This window comes from Maylandia zebra, linkage group LG3 (assembly GCF_041146795.1).
Source record: "Maylandia zebra isolate NMK-2024a linkage group LG3, Mzebra_GT3a, whole genome shotgun sequence".
Lineage (NCBI taxonomy): Eukaryota > Metazoa > Chordata > Actinopteri > Cichliformes > Cichlidae > Maylandia > Maylandia zebra.
In genome coordinates, this window is record NC_135169.1 from 30,727,228 (window position 1) to 30,746,647 (window position 19,420).

At 38.4% G+C, this 19,420-nt stretch overlaps 2 protein-coding genes across 2 annotated transcripts; both read right to left on the minus strand.

Moving 5' to 3' along the window:
* Nucleotides 1–9,574: 9,574 nt before the first annotated feature.
* LOC143416467 (high affinity immunoglobulin gamma Fc receptor I-like) lies at nt 9,575–14,292 on the minus strand. Its single transcript, XM_076881691.1, has 11 exons — nt 14,279–14,292; nt 13,900–14,157; nt 12,931–13,182; nt 12,637–12,762; nt 12,513–12,528; nt 12,304–12,395; nt 12,036–12,086; nt 11,881–11,931; nt 10,331–10,393; nt 10,125–10,184; nt 9,575–10,005 (listed from the first exon to the last, which is right to left on the minus strand). The coding sequence occupies exons 2-11, from the start codon at nt 14,006–14,008 to the stop codon at nt 9,998–10,000; spliced, it is 828 nt and encodes a 275-aa protein (XP_076737806.1). The 5' UTR covers nt 14,009–14,157; nt 14,279–14,292; the 3' UTR covers nt 9,575–9,997.
* A 461-nt stretch (nt 14,293–14,753) lies between these two features.
* On the minus strand, nt 14,754–16,839 carry LOC112432369 (low affinity immunoglobulin gamma Fc region receptor III-A-like). The gene is made up of 4 exons (XM_076882203.1): nt 16,785–16,839; nt 16,323–16,604; nt 15,477–15,736; nt 14,754–15,011 (listed from the first exon to the last, which is right to left on the minus strand). Exons 1-4 carry the CDS (start codon nt 16,837–16,839, stop codon nt 14,754–14,756), a joined length of 855 nt encoding a protein of 284 aa, XP_076738318.1.
* Between the last annotated feature and the right edge of the window lie 2,581 nt (nt 16,840–19,420).

The following is a 19,420-nucleotide window of genomic DNA, read 5'->3' on the forward strand; positions in this document are numbered from 1 at the left end:
TGGTGACTGGATCGCTTTCTATTGTGAGTGAATTTTTCTTGCTCCTTCCTCTGCAGGTGTAGATGCTCCTTTAGAGATACTGATCTGTCTATCCGATCCAACTTCTAATGTGGACCTGCTTTTGGATGAGGTTTCTCTGAACCACTGATATTCAAAGTCACCAGAGTGCTTCAGATCACAGGTCAGTGTTACATTGCCCCCTGCTGGTATGGTTGTGTTGTCTGCTCTGAGAGTGGCCTTGATTTCAAGTTCTGTCATTTGGTAATGCAAAGACACAAAAAAATAAACAAAAACCCTGAATTTACATTTAATACAAACTAAAATATGACTCACACTGGAGTCATGAGATTACAACACATCTGGGAGCAACATCTTAAACAGCAAAATAAAGACAACGTGGTTCAGAAAAGGTAAATGTGTAATATTAGTTGGTTAACCTATAATTTTCAATTCAAGACTTTTAAAAGTTACTATGTGGGATAATCACTACAAAGAAGAATATGATGACTACCTGTGCTTGTGGCTGTTCTTGTCTTCTCAGTGGTGGCTTTTGCTGGATTACTATTGGAATCTGCTGACATGATCACATACATTCACAAGAAGAAAACTGATCGGCACGAAGGAAACAAACTACAAAATACAAAAAATCAACCTCACGGGTGAATTTAACATGTTGTATGTAACATCCAAATATTACTTACAATATAGAATGTATAAAATTTTTTATCAAATATATCAACGAAGGTGCTGGGTCAAGGGAAATATAAAACACTTCACAAAATTGAAAGGCGAAGACAACTATTTCTCACCTTCTGCATTTCCACAGAAAAATGTGCTGAACACTAGAACAAATATTAATATCAAGACATTATCAATCTGGCAGAAAATCAGAATGATGACTAGAATATCAATAATGTTTGTTTGTACGTATATACTATGAGATCATAAACACGCTGGGAACATGACAAAAAATAACTGACAGGAATTTTTTGAAATAAGAAAGAATTACAAGAAATACTAACAGGGTAACTTAAAAAAAACATAACTACAGTAAGTTTAATTACTTTTTCTAAACTTAGTCAAAGAACCAATTTTACATAAACAATCATACTGATTTAAAAAGAAAATTAAGGAAAACAAAACAAGCAAACAAACAAAAACATAAACTGAATCCAATCAAACAAAACATATTTTTCTTTAATTAGTGGCACACAAACGGAGAAAATCAATGTACTTACAGAATAATGCCAGCAAAGTATTCCCCATCATCACAGTCCTGCAGCTCTCTGTTCCAAAGATAATTTCAAAGTGTGCTACTTTGAAGAAAGAGAAGTCACTGTTAATAAAAATGAGATGCCACTGTGACCCACTATTATTGTTTTTAAAATATTGGAGTCAATTAAATTTTAAAATGGATTATTAATGAAATAAATCAAATGTAAATAGTAAATGCATTGGTTCTCATATATATTTTTTCTATACCTGAGAAAACAAACCACTTTGTACAACAAGTCTCAATTATTCACACACTTATTCAAATAAGTGCATCTGATATCGCAGCGAAGCATGTGACAGCAATGTGACGATTTGCCTCTCCTGAGCGTGAAATGCAGACAAATGCAAAAGCTGCAGTACCAGCAGAGGGAATATAGATTTAAAGTCAACGGGTGGCGAGTGACCAAGGAAGGTATGAAATACATACCAGACTCCTACTACGCCAGAAATGATTTTTTTTTTTTTTTTTTTTTTTTTGTGAAATGATTAAGCTAGGTGGCTGATATGTATTTGACTATAATTACAATGTGTTAATAATGTTTCTCTAAATGTTTTCCATGACTGTTTTCATGTTGGCTTGAAATAGAATGTCTCCATCTGCTGGTACCGCAGTTTAATGCAACCTATTACATCCATAAAAGTGTGACATCCACATGTAGATGAGTATGGCTAATGCATACAGGGCGATCGTGGCTCAAGAGTTGGGTGTTCGCCTTGTAATCGGAAGGTTGCTGGTTTGAGCCCTGGCTTGGACAGTCTCGGTCGTTGTGTCCTTGGGCAAGACACTTCACCTACCGCCTACAGGTGATGACCAGAGGGGCCGATGGCGCGATATAGCAGCCTCGCCTCTGTCAGTGCGCCCCAGGGCAGCTGTGGCTACAACTGTAGCTTGCCTTCACCAGTGTATGAATGTGAGAGTGAATGAATAGTGGTATTGTAAAGCGCTATATAAATGCAATCCATCATTATTATTATTATTACTACATGCTTAGTCGAGTTGCAAAGTGTTTTCTATCAACAATGATGAAAGCATCAGGAGCAACTCTGGACCAGTATCTTGCCCAAGGATACTGGAACATGAAGCCTGGAGCAGCCAGGGGTTGAACCAGCAACCTTGCATTAGTAGCTGACCCGCTCTAGATGACAAATCCATAAATGACAGATGCCATTTATAAGCCCTGTAACAAGACTGAGTTCACTATCTGTTTTTCAGCAGTCAAGGGCACTTTGATGGCATCGTTCTTGGCATCATTTTAAGAGGACGGCTCTAATAACCAGCACTAAAACTCATAATGTTGCCTGCCTTCTAATGACTGCTTGTAGAGTGTGTTTTCAGTTTGCAACTGATTTCCATCTTTTTAACATCACACTGTCAGATGTGCAGATAGACACAGCCTTTTTCTTTCTTTTCTTTCTTGTTTCCCTTTATTTTTATCATGTTTCAGAAACACTTTTTTTGCTTGACTCTGATCTTGCAGCTCATAATCAGCACAGATCTATAAATAATCTTAATCTGCGGTTCTGAGCTTTGTCGTGAACACAGACACAGGAAACAACTCTCTGTATGGTTAAACTGAAGCGAGGAATTTCTTTGTTTGTAAGTAATGAGCTGTAAAACTCAGGTGTAATGTCATAACTGACATCTGTTGAACTGTTCTACAGTTAACAGCTGTGAACCTGGGCTACTGCAGGGTTGACAGACAGAAGAAAAAATAATAAGACTTGCCTGATCCCTGTCTGTTAGCACCAGATGTAATTTCATTCTGATACTGAACAGGAAGCATATGCTTATTAAACACTAAAAAACAGTCTAAACCTTTTCACAACGTTCTGCTCTGACATTTACAAGCTGCAGTTCACCTGTCTTTTGATCTACAATGGTCAACCACAAAATGAATGTGCTACCAGTGTTCGATTTTTTGATTAGCTTTTTTGCTTTTTTTTGTTCTGTGGCCACAGTGAAGAGACAAGAGAGCGCAAAAGCATTCAAGCCAATAGATATATAAATCAGTGGAAATGATCAATGGGATATTCAACAACCATCAATGGGGCTACAACGCAGCACAACATCAGATGCAAAATCCCCACAGCTGTTTGGTGGGGGTCTAACTTTCAATGGTGTCTGATAACAGCAAAACTCACAGAGAGAAAAGTGTCACACAAAAAATTCAAGGTTTTAAAAACAAATTAGTAGCTGATCTGCAAAATCCTTTTGCAGCATCTCAAAAATAAAGTGTTAAATTAACCAAACCATACTTCAAAAACAGGCATTCATCGTACCTTGCGATCATGTTCCTGATTGCGTTTCGTAACGAAATGAAAATAAGTTAAAAATCACTTTTGAGTTTTCCTTCTGCTGCTGCTGAATTTGTACTGCTGAAACATTCCACAGAAAACCATTTTGACCAGAGAGCGTACAGTCCACAGCTGTTGCATCCAGTGGGCAGGCAGAAGATAGTAGGGTCAAAGTTCATTCTTTATAAAGCTATATTGTGAAATCATATATATATATATATATATATATATATATATATATATATATATATATATATATACATACACACACACACACACACACACATTTGGTAACAGCACGTCCACGTTGTCCAATGCATTAAACACAAGGAGGAGGATAACGTACGAAAAATATCCACACAGTGACACATATGCAAGTATAAAAGGTTAGCCTTAGCATAAGCCTTGGTTTAGTTTAGAGCTGCTAAAAAAGGATTATACATATATAAAGTATACTCACGGTAGTTTATCAGGCTTGTCAGTAAACTGTAGTTACACATCAATATAAATATTTCTAAAACTGCTAACTACTGATCAATTTAGATTTAGATTTTATATTCACATCTGTGCTAGAATCCAAACTAAGAGTGACAATAATGAGGGGACTCAAATACCTGAACTGCTGCTGCCCCTGCTGCACAGTTTCATCAGCTAACAGTGCTGTGGTTTAACTGGTCTCTTGTCATGTTTATGTGATGGAAGATGTCGAGAATACTACCAAATTGAAACTCAGTGTGGTGTTTCTGTGTAAAACGCCTGCAGACTGCCTGTATGTGAACAACGAGATTGTTCTCATTCCGGACGCGTAACATACCGACGATTTATCACATAGCGTATAATGCTACGTTTTGGGATGAGAACGTGTTAGAACTACATATAGTGTAACCTTTTTTTATGAACTTAAAGGAACACCTCATAAAAATGTGACAGTCACACAGTTTGGTTACAGCTTTATAGAGAAGTCTACAGTTTTTTAACTGAAATCTTAATCGACAAGTTCACCGATTCCATGTTTTATGTTTTTACAGTCATTGGTACTTTCTTTATAAAGTTGATCATTCAGAAAAACCCACTGTTTGACTGCTGAAACCATGTAATTTAAAACCAGTTTGGTTTATATTTACAAATAATTGACGCAGTCCTGAGCAATTCTAACTGAGCAAAGCGATTCTGACCAGTCAGTCATTAAAGAATCAGAACCAAGACAATCTAGATGTCTTTAGTACCCTCTCTGATAATCATTTTAAATAAATGCCCAAAAGAGTTGAAAAACGAATATCAATATATTTTTTGCAATAAAGTTTCCACCAATTTATATTCATTCTATATTTGAAATAAGAAGTCTGCGAAATGTGTTCGTATTTTATCAATAACACAGAAACAACATCTCCAAAGTATATTCTTCCACAGATATGTTGCTATTAACATTGTACTGGTACATAGGTTAAATGGCCACTCTTGCTTACACTCACAGAAGCATCTAGAATAATTATTTAGGTCAACAAACCACCAAGCAGAAAATAACTAAAGGAAAACCACAGGAAACCATAAGGAGGTTAAAACATGCAACATTTTAAGTAAGTCACTGGGAACTCAATACAACAAGAGCACAAAACCCACAGAACAAAAAACAAGTGAAGAACAAACAATGTATGAAACTCAAATAAAAAACTCCACAAATATTAGACTGCCAAACCAAGATATCAAACTAACAAGAGCTAAAAGACTCAAACAGGAACCCAATAAGGAAACACCAAAAGATAAACAATACGACAAATCTCAAAAACCATGTTATACAACTGATTCTAGGAAGATTAATAATATTGATAAACAAAAGGAACCTAGAATAAATAATAAACTATCAAACTAAACTCAAAACCTGCATTTCTAAATTAACAGGAACAAAAGTCAGACATAAGTTAAGCAAAAAAAACAAAAAAAAACAAAACAAAAAAAAAAAACTGCAGCATCCAACTCACCACCTAGTTGGCTGGGTCATCATTTCATCCTCATATGTCTTCTGTTCTTGTTCAGTTATTGTTGCTGCATATGATATGGTTCACATCCTGTTTTATTTTGATAGTATTTTGTCTCTTGTGCCTTGCATTTAGCCCACTTCCTCCCATTCATCATTTTTTTCAATGCAGGTTCCACTCTTCAAATTAGCCCTCAGTGATTTTATATACCGGTGTCTTTTATTCGTTCATTCTCAAGTTGCACTGTGGACTCACTTTCACTTAAAGGGCTGTGAATTATGATTATATTTCATTTTTTACTTTAATTTAAAAGCAAGATAAAGAGCTGTTTTTAAGATTTTATAGCGGTGGCTAAATTTGGGTTTACATTACATTAGTTCTCCTCTGAGTCACCACATTGAGGTTGTAATAAATGAAAGCATTTCAAAACAAACACCTCTGTGTCATGAACCGAAGTTCAGCACACAAGCTGGACCCAGAAGCAGAGCCAACACACACAGGAGTACGAGAAAATAAACTTTATTTTAACTGAAGGTGTCCCGGGAGGGTAGAAGGAAAACACGCGTGAAACTCGAGAAACCAAGGGACCGGGAGATGAGTCGCGCAGGAACGCCGAAAATGAGACTGTGTGAGGCTGCAACAGAAAAAGGACAATAATTATTGGGGCGCGGGGAAATAGCAGCATACGTGGGGGAAGAGTATGAGTCTTACGGTGACAGCGGGGCCGTGGGAGCCGGAGGGAGGGGTGAGGGTCCGCGGGGGAGCTCCAAGAAAGTCGAGGTGGCGAGTACTGAAGGCGATCCAAATTCCAGACGGGCAGGTGGCTCAAAAAACACGCCGAGTTGTTTATCTGAGTGCACAGGACAGAATTAGCGCTCGTTCAGACAGATGAGTTCTCACAATCGCTTTCCCACAGGTGTACGTTACCACTGTGAGACGACTAACGGACTGGCGTGGAGCAGCAGGCTGGGCTGGATCAAATAGTCCACCTGATGATCGCCTGGGATGGGGTGCAGGTGTGGAGTCAACAGCCACGCCCGTGGGCGTGGGCATCCTATCAGCTTCTCGGACGCCGGGCCGCGGACCATGACACTCTGTTGTTGTTAGCGATCACATGCTTTTTAATATCCCATTTTGTGCACTTTTAACAATGAAATCTGCAGCTTTAAATCCATTATTGAGAGTATTAACAGTGTCTTGCACATGTATAATTTTGAACAGTACAACTAGATTGCAGCAGTCATTGTTCCATCAGTAAAGGAAAGTCATCCAGGTCCTGAAGTAGTAAACCAGTTTCAGATAATCACACTGTTGCCATTATGTTTGACCTTTGGTATGATGTTTCTTTATGAAGTTATGTGTTATTTTAATGCCACAGTCCACAGAATATTTTCCCTAAGCTGACCCCACAAGTATTCAGTGGGGTTGAGTCAAGACTGCCATTTCATCCTCTCCACTCCCAAATTCTGGAGGTACTTTGATAAACTCTTTGTGTGAAAGTGAGCATTGTCATTTTAGATGATAGAGTTTGGTCTCAGTGATAAGGGATTGCCACTTGTTGCAGAATGTGTGTCTTCCCACATTCAGGAGTTTCCTGCTTTATTATTGGAGTTTTTGTAAAGATTTTGGTTTTGGTCATTTTGGCTTGGGCCAGCGGAAATAACAGTGCTTTTTGCAGTTTGCTTTAAGAGTTTGTGTTTAGGTTTTTGATTTTACAACCACAGCGAATCTTTTTGACATCTCATCCATGTGGTGAAATTCTGATTTTAAGGTTGGTCATGATGGTGTGCAGGATGTGGGTGAGCTTGAGGAAAGGAGAAATAGCGTTTTGAAACAGAAGTGCATGTGAGGCAAGATGAGGTCCTGCTTCCTCTTTGAGCTAACATGTGTCCTTAAAAGTAGCTCTGAGGGTGTATTCACATAAATTTGTTCTCTTTAAGCTTTCAGTTACCTCACATTGGGCCAGTTCCCGAGGCTCATGGGAAGAGTTCAAAGTTAAACAATCTCAACATAATAAGCTGTTTAAAGTTCAGGAAATTAGTTTTAGTATATAGTGAGATTCACTGAGATCAGACATAAAGTGTCATTTTAAATGAAATCCAACATCTATTTCAGAAAAAAATAGTTTCCACTGAGAACACATCTGTAGTAACCAGATTTTGTAATTCTTTTAACAAGTCACATACGAACATCTGCAAATTTCTCGTTTTTGGAGAACAGAGCAAAGCCGCAAACAGCAGTTTGGGTTAGGTAAGTGGTGAATAAACAAGAATGTAGTTTCATCATCAATCTTTTTTATACATATTCAGTTGTAGCAAGAAAAGAGTTAATTGTGCCATGCTAGAGTTAATAGTTTCTTATAGGATCTATGCTACATGTTTGACATTTAAGTAAAACTGAAAGCAGCAATAAAGGTATGCAAGCAGTCAGGGGCAGTCCTAGCCTATTTGGTGCCTTGGGCGAACAGAGGCAGATATCATCCAAAATGAGGACAATGCTGGATAATACCTCAAACCCACTCAATGACGTGCTGGCTAGTCACAGGAGCACGCTCAGTGAGAGACTGAGATTACCAAAAAGCACCACTGAACGACACAGGAAATCATTCCTGCCTGTGGCCATCTCCCTGTACAACTCCTCCATCTAATACACTGTAAACACTGCAACTGCACTGTAAAAACTTTTTTTTCCTAAACTGAGCGCCTGATGGCTTTGAACCTTTCTCGTCCATCTTCCATTGGTTTTAATTTTGCACTCCAGTATGAACACCCGGATGATCTGATATCCTCGTGTTGGTGTTGTTCCCAGACCATCATGAAAATGTTGTTCCAGGTTCAACATTGCAAGTGACCAATCACATTGTTGTGACGTTATACTTTTGCGCACCAAGCCATTCGTGCATTTATGAAATTCCAATGTTGCAAGGACAATATCAATTCTGCTTACTGTTTATTAAAGGGTTAGGGTTAGGGTCAGGGTCAGGGTCAGTTGATCGGCGGACAGAGGCGGTTTCATGCAGCTTTAGTACAGCTTTTTGTTTTACGCCGGTTTTTCCCGAAGTCGCAAAAGTATGACGTCACAACATTCTGATTGGTCACTTGCAATGTTGATCCTGGAACAACATTTAGTATGATGATCTGGGAACAACACCAACACGAGGATATCAGATCAACCATGAACACCCATCCCCCAACCCGAGGATCACCACAACATAACCTAACAGACCTACACCTTAGTGCACAGATCTGGTTTGTCTAGGGTTTAGTTCTGGGATTTCGCCCAACCCAGGAAAAAATCATGAATATATAATGGGCTTGGATTGACAATATTATGAATAAAATGTGCTCTATTTGGAAGCAGCCGGACTCCTTCCCCTTTTGACAGGTTGTTTGTGAGACTTCAGCACTGAAGCGGCAGCAAGCAGGCGCACCGAGGGCCCTCACGCTCACGCGTATATGTGTGTGATAGAATTCAGAAAAAAACATTGGTGAAGATTATAAGTCTGTATCACAATGTCTGGTGTTTTAGATTTTGTTGGTTTATTTTAATTTTGTTTTGTTCTTTTGCGAGCTGGTTATTAGATGCCGCTCCAGCCAACCAGAACCCCCCCCCCCCCCCCCCCCCCCCTCTCCTCCCTGTGGGCAAGAAACAGGCGCACCTCGCATTTACTTCCCGCTAATGGGGGATAGAAAACCAAAACACACCACTGCACAAGCATTTCAATAGAGCACAGTCCATTTGGAAATCTCATGATTAACAATTGACCACCCCCTAGTGATGGCTGTTACTCTAAGGATTTATCATAAATATAAACCTCAGTCTTATAGGGTTTCACAGTTATAGTTCATAAATACGATATACAGCAGCATGATGCAACAAAAATACTGCTGACAGAATGGAAATTAAGAAAAAAAAAATCCATAGAAGTATAAGCTTTTCAAAACTGGACAAAATTCAACTCCATACAGTATCAGTCACACTATTTATTTATGTTAATATAATGTATAATTCATTATACTGCACAAAAATGTATTGTTGCCCTTGTGTAAAAACAGAGTATTGGGTCTATATTATTACATACTAGCAAATCCGTGTACCCTGCACTGGAGATAGGGACTAGAAATATTTATATACTATGATATACAAGATGCTATGATATATGCTATAATATGATGCTAAAATACATTAAATCAGACACGCCACTCTAATCTGATATTCCATTATTGCTCAGTTGAACTGTCAAATACACAATTCTATATGATTCTGAGACTTTTGTAAAATATTTATGCATTGCATGGGCCACTCACAGTGCCCTATGCAGTGCTTATGGAAAGTTTTATCAAGATTGTCTCACTCAGAGGATGCAAGGAAGACATATGGCATGCATATGATCTGATCATTATAGTATGATTACATTATGCTTCTCTTTGGCTTTGCTGCTGTTGCTCTCTTCACTGACCTGTAAGGCAAACACAAAAGACAAAAAGTAAGGATGTTATGTGGTGAGGCCATTTAATCTTGTCAAGGCATATTGTCAATGTAATCAGACATTTCAGTGCATGACTGTTGTGAGTTTACCTGCAGTTCCCATATTCACATCAGTGTAAATAATACTCTTATGTGGTTTATGATTCTTCCCTGCTGAGATAATCAGATGAATGAGCAAAAGAAAATAATTAATGTGCATTTCAGTGCTGGAGGTGAAAACCTTTCTTAACTAGATTTTTAAATGTATTTTAATTTTTTTTTTTTGTAATTTTAAATTGCACATGTTAGATACTCACTCTCCATCCCAAAGTCTTTAACCTCTATAAGAGAGTATGTGGCTTCAGGTGATTCATCTTCCTCTGAAATGTAATTTTTTTTAGTTAGAGGATTATAAAAAATGATCATCTGGATTAGTGTTTTTAATTCAAATGTTTATACATCTTTAACCACCAGAAGTAACAAAGTACAAATACTTCATCATTGTGCAATTTTCATCTGTATTTGTATTTTTTTTCTGACAACTTTTTTCTTTTACTTCCCACTTTTTAAACAATCATCTGTACTTCCCACTCCCATTTTCAAAACAGGTTTGTTACTTATGGTTTTGTGCATTTATGGGGAGTTATTATTTCATCACTGCGCTTCTTCACAGTAACACATGAAAGGAAATCCTGTTTTTGTACATTATCCTTTAACTCTCAAATCAGTAATGTCACTCACCCAGCATATTTCCAACTCCGTAACATCAATCTCCTCCGCCCCTTCCTCTCTCCACATGCCACTGCTATCCTCGTCCATAGCCTCGTTACCTCTTGGATTGACTACTGTAACTCACTCTCAGATAATCCTGCTCCCTTTCTCTTTCTGTTCCTTCCTCTCGTCTTGTTTCTATGGGGGGCAGGGCTTTTAGCCACTGTGCACCCCGACTTTGGAATTCCTTATCCCCTGACCTCAGAAACATCACCTCATTCCCTCTTTTTAAGTCCAACCTCAAAACCCACCTGTTTAAAATTGCCTACTCCTCATAACCTATCCCTGATATTAAACTTTCTATCTGCTATTCTTATTATTGTGTGTATTTCATGTTTTTTATGCCTGTTTTTATTTGCTGTACAGTATCCTTGGGTGTTTTGAAAGGTGCTTTTAAATAAATAAAATGTATTATGATGATGATGATGATGATGATGATGATGATGATGATGATGATGATTATTATTATTATTGCATTTTTTAAGAGGCAAAACCATGTGTAATAGTCGGGGGTTACAGTAGGCTGTTTTTTAATGGGTTTTTCAGGCACTTTGTCAGACGTTTTTAAGTGTCAGATAATTTCAAATGAATCGTATTTATCGGAAGAAGGGTTAGATTTAAAGGTAGGGACTGCTCAGTGAAATTTTAATAAACTGGAAATTTAAAGCTTCCATGTAAGTCTTATTGTTTTTAAATCAGACATCAGGTCTGTACATATGAAGTTATGTTATTCAGATTGTGAAACCTGCTTCAAACAAACTGAGGTAACTGTAAAACTAACACTAACTGTGTTTCTTAAAGGTTGCATGAAAATCCACTGCAGTTTAGTGCAGATTAAACAGGTTAGTTTGGTGTATTGTGATGGATTTATAGTAAAGAACAGTGTGCGACTGGTGCTCATTATCAGAGAGGTTGCATAAAGGGTATTAAAGATGAATTTGAAATTAAGCAGATGATGGTTGTATAGTGTATAATATTAGAAAGCATAAACAGTGTAAAGGATAGAAATTAGCAGTAATAACACATCTTGTTGAATTCAAATCCACAAAGAGCAGCAGGTACATTAACTCTATGATATTCAAAAGATAATGTGTACCTTTTGCAGTATCTTCCAAGTCTTGGATTGTTTCATAGATGTGATGATCACCTTGACAAAGATAATAAAATCAGAATCAGAGTTTCATTTCAATACATTTAAAATAATTATTTATATTTCAAACTGCTGTGTGCTATTCAAAAGATCCCATTTACCATTTGCAGTGTCTTCTGAGTGATGGGCTGTTTCATAGAGTTCATATTCACCTTAAAAAGCCAAGGTCAGAGTATCATGTTAGAGTTTAATGCATTACAGCAATTAAATATTTTTGTGCAAAGACACCAAATTAATTTAACTTGATTTTTTTCCCCCTAACTTTTTGTGTTCTGGATTTTTGCCCTTGATTGATGGTCTTTGAAAAAAAGTTGACCAGAACTTTATGAAGACTAATTATTAATGCTAAACCTTGGGTTTATGACTGACCAGGGTGAAGAGATTTGTATACATGGGTTTCATTCTGATTGACTCCAGGATTTCTGGTGGAGTCTTGACTGTTGATGTCTGACTGGATCGGCCTAATGAAAACATAACAAATGCACAGATAATAACATTGTGCAGAAAATTCAGAACAGTAAAAGAAAACACTGCTGAATGTTTAGAGTGAAAATAGGAATATAAAGTTTTATACCAACCCAGTGAAGCATAAATCTGTTAAAAGAGAAAAAAAAAGTATTGTTTCTCTCAGTGCAAATTATTTTACTTCTATTTTGTGCCATGACATCATCATATGTTGATGTATTTGTAAAAATGTCTCACCCTTTGCCTTTCTATAGCGATACATTACAAGCAGGAAAATAAGAAGAAGAGAGACTCCACAAACAAGTCCAACAACCAACCACACAGGACATGAAGTCCTTTTAGATCCTGATGGAGCTACTGTGACTGTAAACATTAGCAGTAAACATTTAGAGACTTGAGAAATCTTTCTAAAAATGTTCTTACGAAAGTAGAGTCAGGTGAAAGAAAGACAAACACATACTCATTAATATACTCTATGGTGGCTATGTTAATCATTTTCAGAAATCCATCAAATGTTTTGATCCTGCTCACCTTTAACTGACATCCAGCTCTGTGCTGACTCTCTTCCTGAGTACTGACACTTGTAGAAACCTTCATCAGACTTTGACACTGCAGAGATCTTCAGCTCTCCTCGGGTATCATTTTGAATAAGTTTGTAATTGTGATAGAAAAACACATTAGAAAGTATTTTTTGTGTTTTTCTCAAACTGCAGCTCAGACTAACAGAAGCTCCCTCAGTCACAGGATGAACAGGACTCACCAGGATAGGACCATAATAATTATCTGTGAAATAATGAATGATGTTCCTGTTAGTCAGTGGGTAACCTTGAGAAAAAAAAAGCTGAAGGTCACAAAAATCACATCATCATGTTATTTTGGCAACTTCAGCTTTTTGAAGGTTTTCTGAAGGTTAGGGTTGTGATGTGTTGAAGAACTACTGTACATTTCCTAAAAGGAACTTTTTTTTTTTTTTTTACCAAATATACATATGACCTATAAAATATATAGTGCCTTAGACACCAAACGTTAATCTCATAAGACATTCCAAATCAAATCTGTCTACTCACCAGCTGCTTGTTTATGCAGTAGCACATATCAAACACAGCCACACAAGAAAAGAGGAACATGAGGTGTTATTTTAGATGTACTCTGATTTGATGGGTTTCTGTTGAGTTTATGATTTTCTTTTTATTAATTTTTTTTTTTAGTATATATGTTAAAAAGGAATATTTGGTACTCTGAAAACTCTATGCAGCGGCGACCCCACCTCTAGCAGAATTATGAAAACAATTTTTCTTTTTTTCATGACATTTACTGCTTATTCACTGATAAGGGTCGAGCTAAAATAAGACTTACAATTGCCTAAATGTCCCACTTTTTGACTCTTTTTGACAGATTTACTTTCAAACAGCACCGTAGTGGGGAAACACTATGAGCTAATAAATAACATAAACGGGGAAAAAATGACCAAAAGAACATGATGAATGTATAATAACATACTCTGTACAGTGATGTTGACTGCACTGCTGAACTCTCCTGATCCAGACTCACACCAGTACACTGTAGTATCTGACTTTGATGTGTTGATGTCACATGTGGATCCAGTCATTCTCCTACAGTCAGAGAGTTGGCCGTCCTCAGAGAACTTCCTCACTCTCCACTCAGTGAAGTTTCCCTCACAGGTCAGTGAGACAGAGTCAGAGGTGAAGTGTTGCACTCTGTCAGGACTCACTGTGAGAGACGCTGCTGAATGAACATCTGGAAACAACATGCAGTGAAGATACAAAACTCACAGATGTTAGGATTATAAAACAAGATTGTTGAGGGGGAAAGGTGAATGAAAGTGATGACACAACTTATTAGAGAGAACCAAGCTGACCTGCAGACCAGACAAATTTTGGTTGACTGTGATCAGTGTGATACTCTGGGTCTCCTCTTCCAGCTCTGCACACATATCCTGCTGTGTGTGTCTGTCCATGAATGATGTAGGAGTCCTGTGCAGTCCCACTGCCATCAGGTAGCAGCTCATAACTGGAGGATTTCTCTGATAGATCAGGAACAGCTTTATACCAGTAGAAGCTCCACCCTGCAGACGGATGTTCAACCTCACAGTTCAGAGTTACTGAGGCTCCAGGACTCAGCCATGATGGAGACACAGTGAGGACAGGACGGGGTTCATCTGTTCAACAAAGATTTTCTCTCAATCTTTCGTCTCTTAACTCTGAATTCAATGTCACTAAAATGTTGACTCACAAATATTTATGATGAACTTTAAGAGTGAGACTATCTAAACATGTCAAATATCTCAACATGTACTAATAAAAACAAAATGAGTAAATGAGTGATAAAATGGGTCAATTTCCATCAAATGTAGTGATTTGGGGTTCATTAACTTTGAACTCACCAGTTTTCCCAATCCTGACTGACTGGCTGTCCTCTGTGTAGTAAACTGGGTTTCCTCTTCCTCCTCTGCACCTGTAGAGTCCTTCCTGTGAGACACTGATTTGTCCATTTGAGTGGAAAACTGCATCTTGTGTGGTCAGGGCTTCAGAGGATTTCTCATCTCTGTACCAGTAGTATTTCCATCCAGATGATGATGATGATGGGCTCACAGAGCAGGTCAGGGTCACACTGCCCCCTACTGGAACAGCTGTGTTATCAGCTCTCAGTTTGGCCTTTGGTTTATCTGCAGTTCAGTTTAGAAAAAGAACAAAAGTCAATGACTGAATCAAACCAGTTGAAATAACTTGGTGGAAATATGGAAATAATAAATATCACATAACTTTAATGGTGAAGCTGCAACAAACTGTACAACTATCACACAAATACAGCACTAATCTTTCATATTTAATTTTCTGCATTTCATCTTTCATGTATTAGAGCTGCACAGCAGAGAAGTTACTCTCATATGTTTTGTTCTCTTCACTGTGAATAAAAAGCTGCTGTTCAGGTTTTTGTTGTTGGAATAAAAACTAAACATTTTACTGACCAACATGAAAGACAGTTATAAAGCTGTAAGAAAGAAGAAGTGCGTTTTCCTTATTTAGATACTCTGGATGAAAGATCTTACATGATACAGTCAGTGTGATGATATCACTCCACTCTGAGAAGAAATAGTCCCTTCTGCCCCGGCAGCTGTATCCTCCACTGTCAGACTCAGTAGCTCTGATGATTCTGTATTCATTGGATGTTGGAGGTGTGTTTAACTTGGCTGCTCTCCATTCATACGTCCACTGAGCTCCTTCACCTCCCTGAATCTCACATCTGACAGTGACTGTCTCACCGCTGTATATCTGAGTCCAGGATGGCTGCAGGGTCACAGTGGGCTTACTGGGAACTGTTCACAGAAAAATATCCAGTTAGAGACAAATACAAACATGAAGATAAAAAAATAAGATGGAATAAATTCTTCTATTTGTCAGGATTAATAAACTCAGTTGTTGAATGAAATTGTTAGCACAGAACACAAAATAACATCTCTCAGTTTGGCAGCAATAAAATTATTAATCTCACGAGTTTCTCTAACTGTGACGTCACTGCTGTCCTCTGTGTAGTAAACTGGATCTCCTCTCCCTCCTCTGCAGTGGTACAGACCTCCTTGTGAGACACTAATAACTCTGTTTGCTTCATTTCCTCTCATGAGCTGAGCTTTAGAAGAGACTGAATCACGTCTGAACCAGTCAAACTTCCAGCCAGCAGAGCCCTCCACAGAGCAGCTCAGTGTCACACTGCCCCCTGCTGGTATGACTGAACTTTGTGCTGTCAGTGTGGCTCTGGGTTTACTTGCTGTTGTAGTTACAGGAAAAAGTTCATCAGATTGTCAGATTGTTTCACGAAGGACTTTGACTCAACATGTACTAATAAAAACACATTTTTACAAACTGTTTCTATTTCCAGGTTAAATGAACTATGACTCTACTTACTGTCAGAAACTGTCAGTGTGACTGAATCACTCCACTCTGTTGTTTCATGCTGTGAACTTTTCACTCTGCCCTTACAGCGATAGTTTCCACTGTTGGATGATGAAGCAGATCTAATCCTGTATTCATTTTGATTTGGAGCTTTTATCATGCTGTTTGTTTCCCACTCATAATCCCACTCAGTGTCTCCTCCATGGATCTCACATCTGACAGTGATCGTCTCTCCTCTGTATATCTCAGACCAGTTTGGATACAGAGTCACAACAGGCCTGTTTGAGGCTGTTACTGTTCAAGAAAGTACAATAAAAACACGTGAATGTCAAAAATGTTAATGCCTTTTGTTCTTCATCTTCCTCCTTAATCAGGAATTTATCTGACTTCATGTTAAACTGACCAGTTTTCCCAATCCTGACTGACTGGCTGTCCTCTGTGTAGTAAACTGGGTTTCCTCTTCCTCCTCTGCACCTGTAGAGTCCTTCCTGGGAGACACGGATTTGTCCATTTGAGTGGAAAACTGCATCTTGTGTGGTCAGGGCTTCAGAGGATTTCTCATCTCTGTACCAGTAGTATTTCCATCCAGATGATGATGATGGGCTCACAGAGCAGGTCAGGGTCACACTGCCCCGTACTGGAACAGCTGTGTTATCAGCTCTCAGTTTGGCCTTTGGTTTATCTGCAGTTCAGTTTAGAAAAAGTTGCATTAAAGACAGCAATAAAAGTAAATGTTTATTTTTCCCTCCTTTAGATGAAACTTACATGACACAGTCAGTGTGATGATATCACTCCACTCTGAGAAGAAATAGTCCCTCCTGCCCCAGCAGCTGTATCCTCCACTGTCAGACTCAGTAGCTCTGATGATTCTGTATTCATTGGATGTTGGAGGTGTGTTTAACTTGGCTGCTCTCCATTCATACGTCCACTGAGCTCCTTCACCTCCCTGAATCTCACATCTGACAGTGACTGTCTCACCGCTGTATATCTGAGTCCAGGGTGGCTGCAGGGTCACAGTGGGCTTACTGGGAACTGTTCACAGAAAAATATCCAGTTAGAGACAAATAGAAACATGAAGTCATTTTGAAGCCTGACTTTCTTTTTGCTGTTGTTCAGAGGAGAAAGATTTACTGCATCCTGGTGACACTTTGACTGTAAATGAAGTTGGATTTAAAAGTCAGTGTTTACATTTATTTACCGTGTGGTACACGTGTGTGGTGGCCCACCGGTGTATCTGACTCACACAGCCTGTTCTCCACACACTCCACATTTATAAAGTGATCTACAAATCCTAACATTACAGCTAACAGCTGCATTTTCCCTTTGAAGAACCACTTACAGCTACAGAGACAGGGAGTGAAGGTGGACAGTATATCCTTGTTTTTATGGCAACAAATTTACCTTGAAAGTGGTACAACTGTGTATAATATGATTCACAAGCAGAAAGTAAGATTTACAGATGTGTGCAGTGATCTGTGTGCAACTTTTCAGGTCTCCAGTTCACACAAACTATTGTACAAATGTGTCGACACAAACCTGAGTAACTGCTGATCATTGAGGCACAAATTTTAACGTCCAGATTGTTTTTCAGATTTCTTTCTTTAAAATTCATCGTCCATAATTCAGGATGATAATAAATATACTTAATACAATACAAGATGTCTTAATAAGAAGAAGAGCTTTTTTACCTTTTAAGAACTTTTGAACAAAAACTTTAAAGAGGAGAAAAACAGCACAGGCCTGTGCAGGCCTACTTTAAATAAAGCATCATTCTGCAGGTCTGTTTGAGTTCAGAATAAGTAAATAAAATGTAGCTGTGGTCCAATAATTGTAAAATAAGAAGAATAATCATGAAAACTATTTGTATATAATTATGTCTTCAGTCCGTTTCAATGAGCGATCATCTTCTGTTGTTTTCATGCAGCCACGGGCAGCCCTGAGTATAAAATACATCAGCTCAGGGTCGAAAACATAAAGATATTTATTGCACAATAACAGCATATCTGGTGATAATACACAGCTCACAACAGCTTAAATACATGTGGACGAATCACCTGACACCACAGATCACGTCTCGTGCCCACGTGGGGTTTTGAGTCTAATTTAACTGCCAGCTTCACACAGATCCACAAATGTGAGCTGCTTTCAAGTCACAAATCATTGCTTGTTGATCATGTTGTGTGTGTTTGTAATACTTTCAACACAAATTTGTCTCCTTATGGAAAGCAGACTTTGTCGTGTTGACATGAGTGTCAGAACGGCAGGTTTATCTCCAGATCCACGGCTCTGACCCACGGAGACCTCTGGCTGATGCTCAGTGTTCTGAGTTTGCCTCGTAGCTGCTAACTAGCTTTCTGCTCTGGGTCAACTTATGGCAAAGTGCAGAGATGGAGAGAGGCAAGGGAAGGTCACAGCAGCACACTTTCTTCCTCTGGAGGCGGTGAACACAGTGAACAGCTGGATACTAACATGTGGCTCACAGCTGGGCCTGTCAGACTCTCTCTGGCTGCAGTAGCTGCTGCTATAAACACACTTTTCTTTTTCTCACTCTGTAAACTTCCTCCTGCAGATGTTGGGGATGTTGTGTGGGACTTTTATTTTTCATTTTTTCACCCAAAGCTTGCGGGAGCCACAGCTGAGGGGCGGAAGAGCCGCGGGTTACCGACCCTGATCTGACCTGATGTTAGCTGAGCTGTTGATGACCTCGGATGGCAACATGTTCAGGATTAACCTTTATTTTTGTTTGTTTGTTTGTTTGTTTGTTTATTTGTTTAATGGCTCTGTGGCTTAATAAATGTAGTCTTTCATATCCACTTAAAGTCAGTTTAGGATAAAGAAGCATTTAGAAAGAGAGGCCAAAAATATTTAATACAAATATTAAACACAATTTAAAGACTAACAGCAGCTAATGAGCGATAAATATGCAGGTTTTTTTTTTTGGAGTTGATGCCACAATGTTTATTTCTACATTTGTATGAAACACATGAGAAACTTAAATAACAGAAAGTTTAAAACTCACAAATCTCCACAACTGTGACGTCACTGCTGTCCTCTGTGTAGTAAACTGGATCTCCTCTCCCTCCTCTGCAGTGGTACAGACCTCCTTGTGA

Bases quoted from the DNA above. Each gene is read 5' to 3' on its own strand.
- LOC143416467 (XM_076881691.1), bottom strand. From the start codon at position 14,008: ATGACTGGATCCACATGTGACATCAACACATCAAAGTCAGATACTACA. The intron at 12,763-12,930 runs GTGAGCAGGATC...TAATGTTTACAG, and splicing joins GAGCTGGATGTCAGTTAAAG to TCACAGTAGCTCCATCAGGA. The intron at 10,185-10,330 runs GTGAGTATCTAA...TTATCTCAGCAG, and splicing joins TAAAGACTTTGGGATGGAGA to GGAAGAATCATAAACCACAT.
- LOC112432369 (XM_076882203.1), bottom strand. From the start codon at position 16,839: ATGCAGTTTTCCACTCAAATGGACAAATCCGTGTCTCCCAGGAAGGAC. The intron at 16,605-16,784 runs GTGCAGAGGAGG...TTTCTTGAACAG, and splicing joins TCCCAGGAAGGACTCTACAG to TAACAGCCTCAAACAGGCCT. The intron at 15,737-16,322 runs GTAAGTAGAGTC...TTCTGTGAACAG, and splicing joins CACACTGACAGTTTCTGACA to TTCCCAGTAAGCCCACTGTG.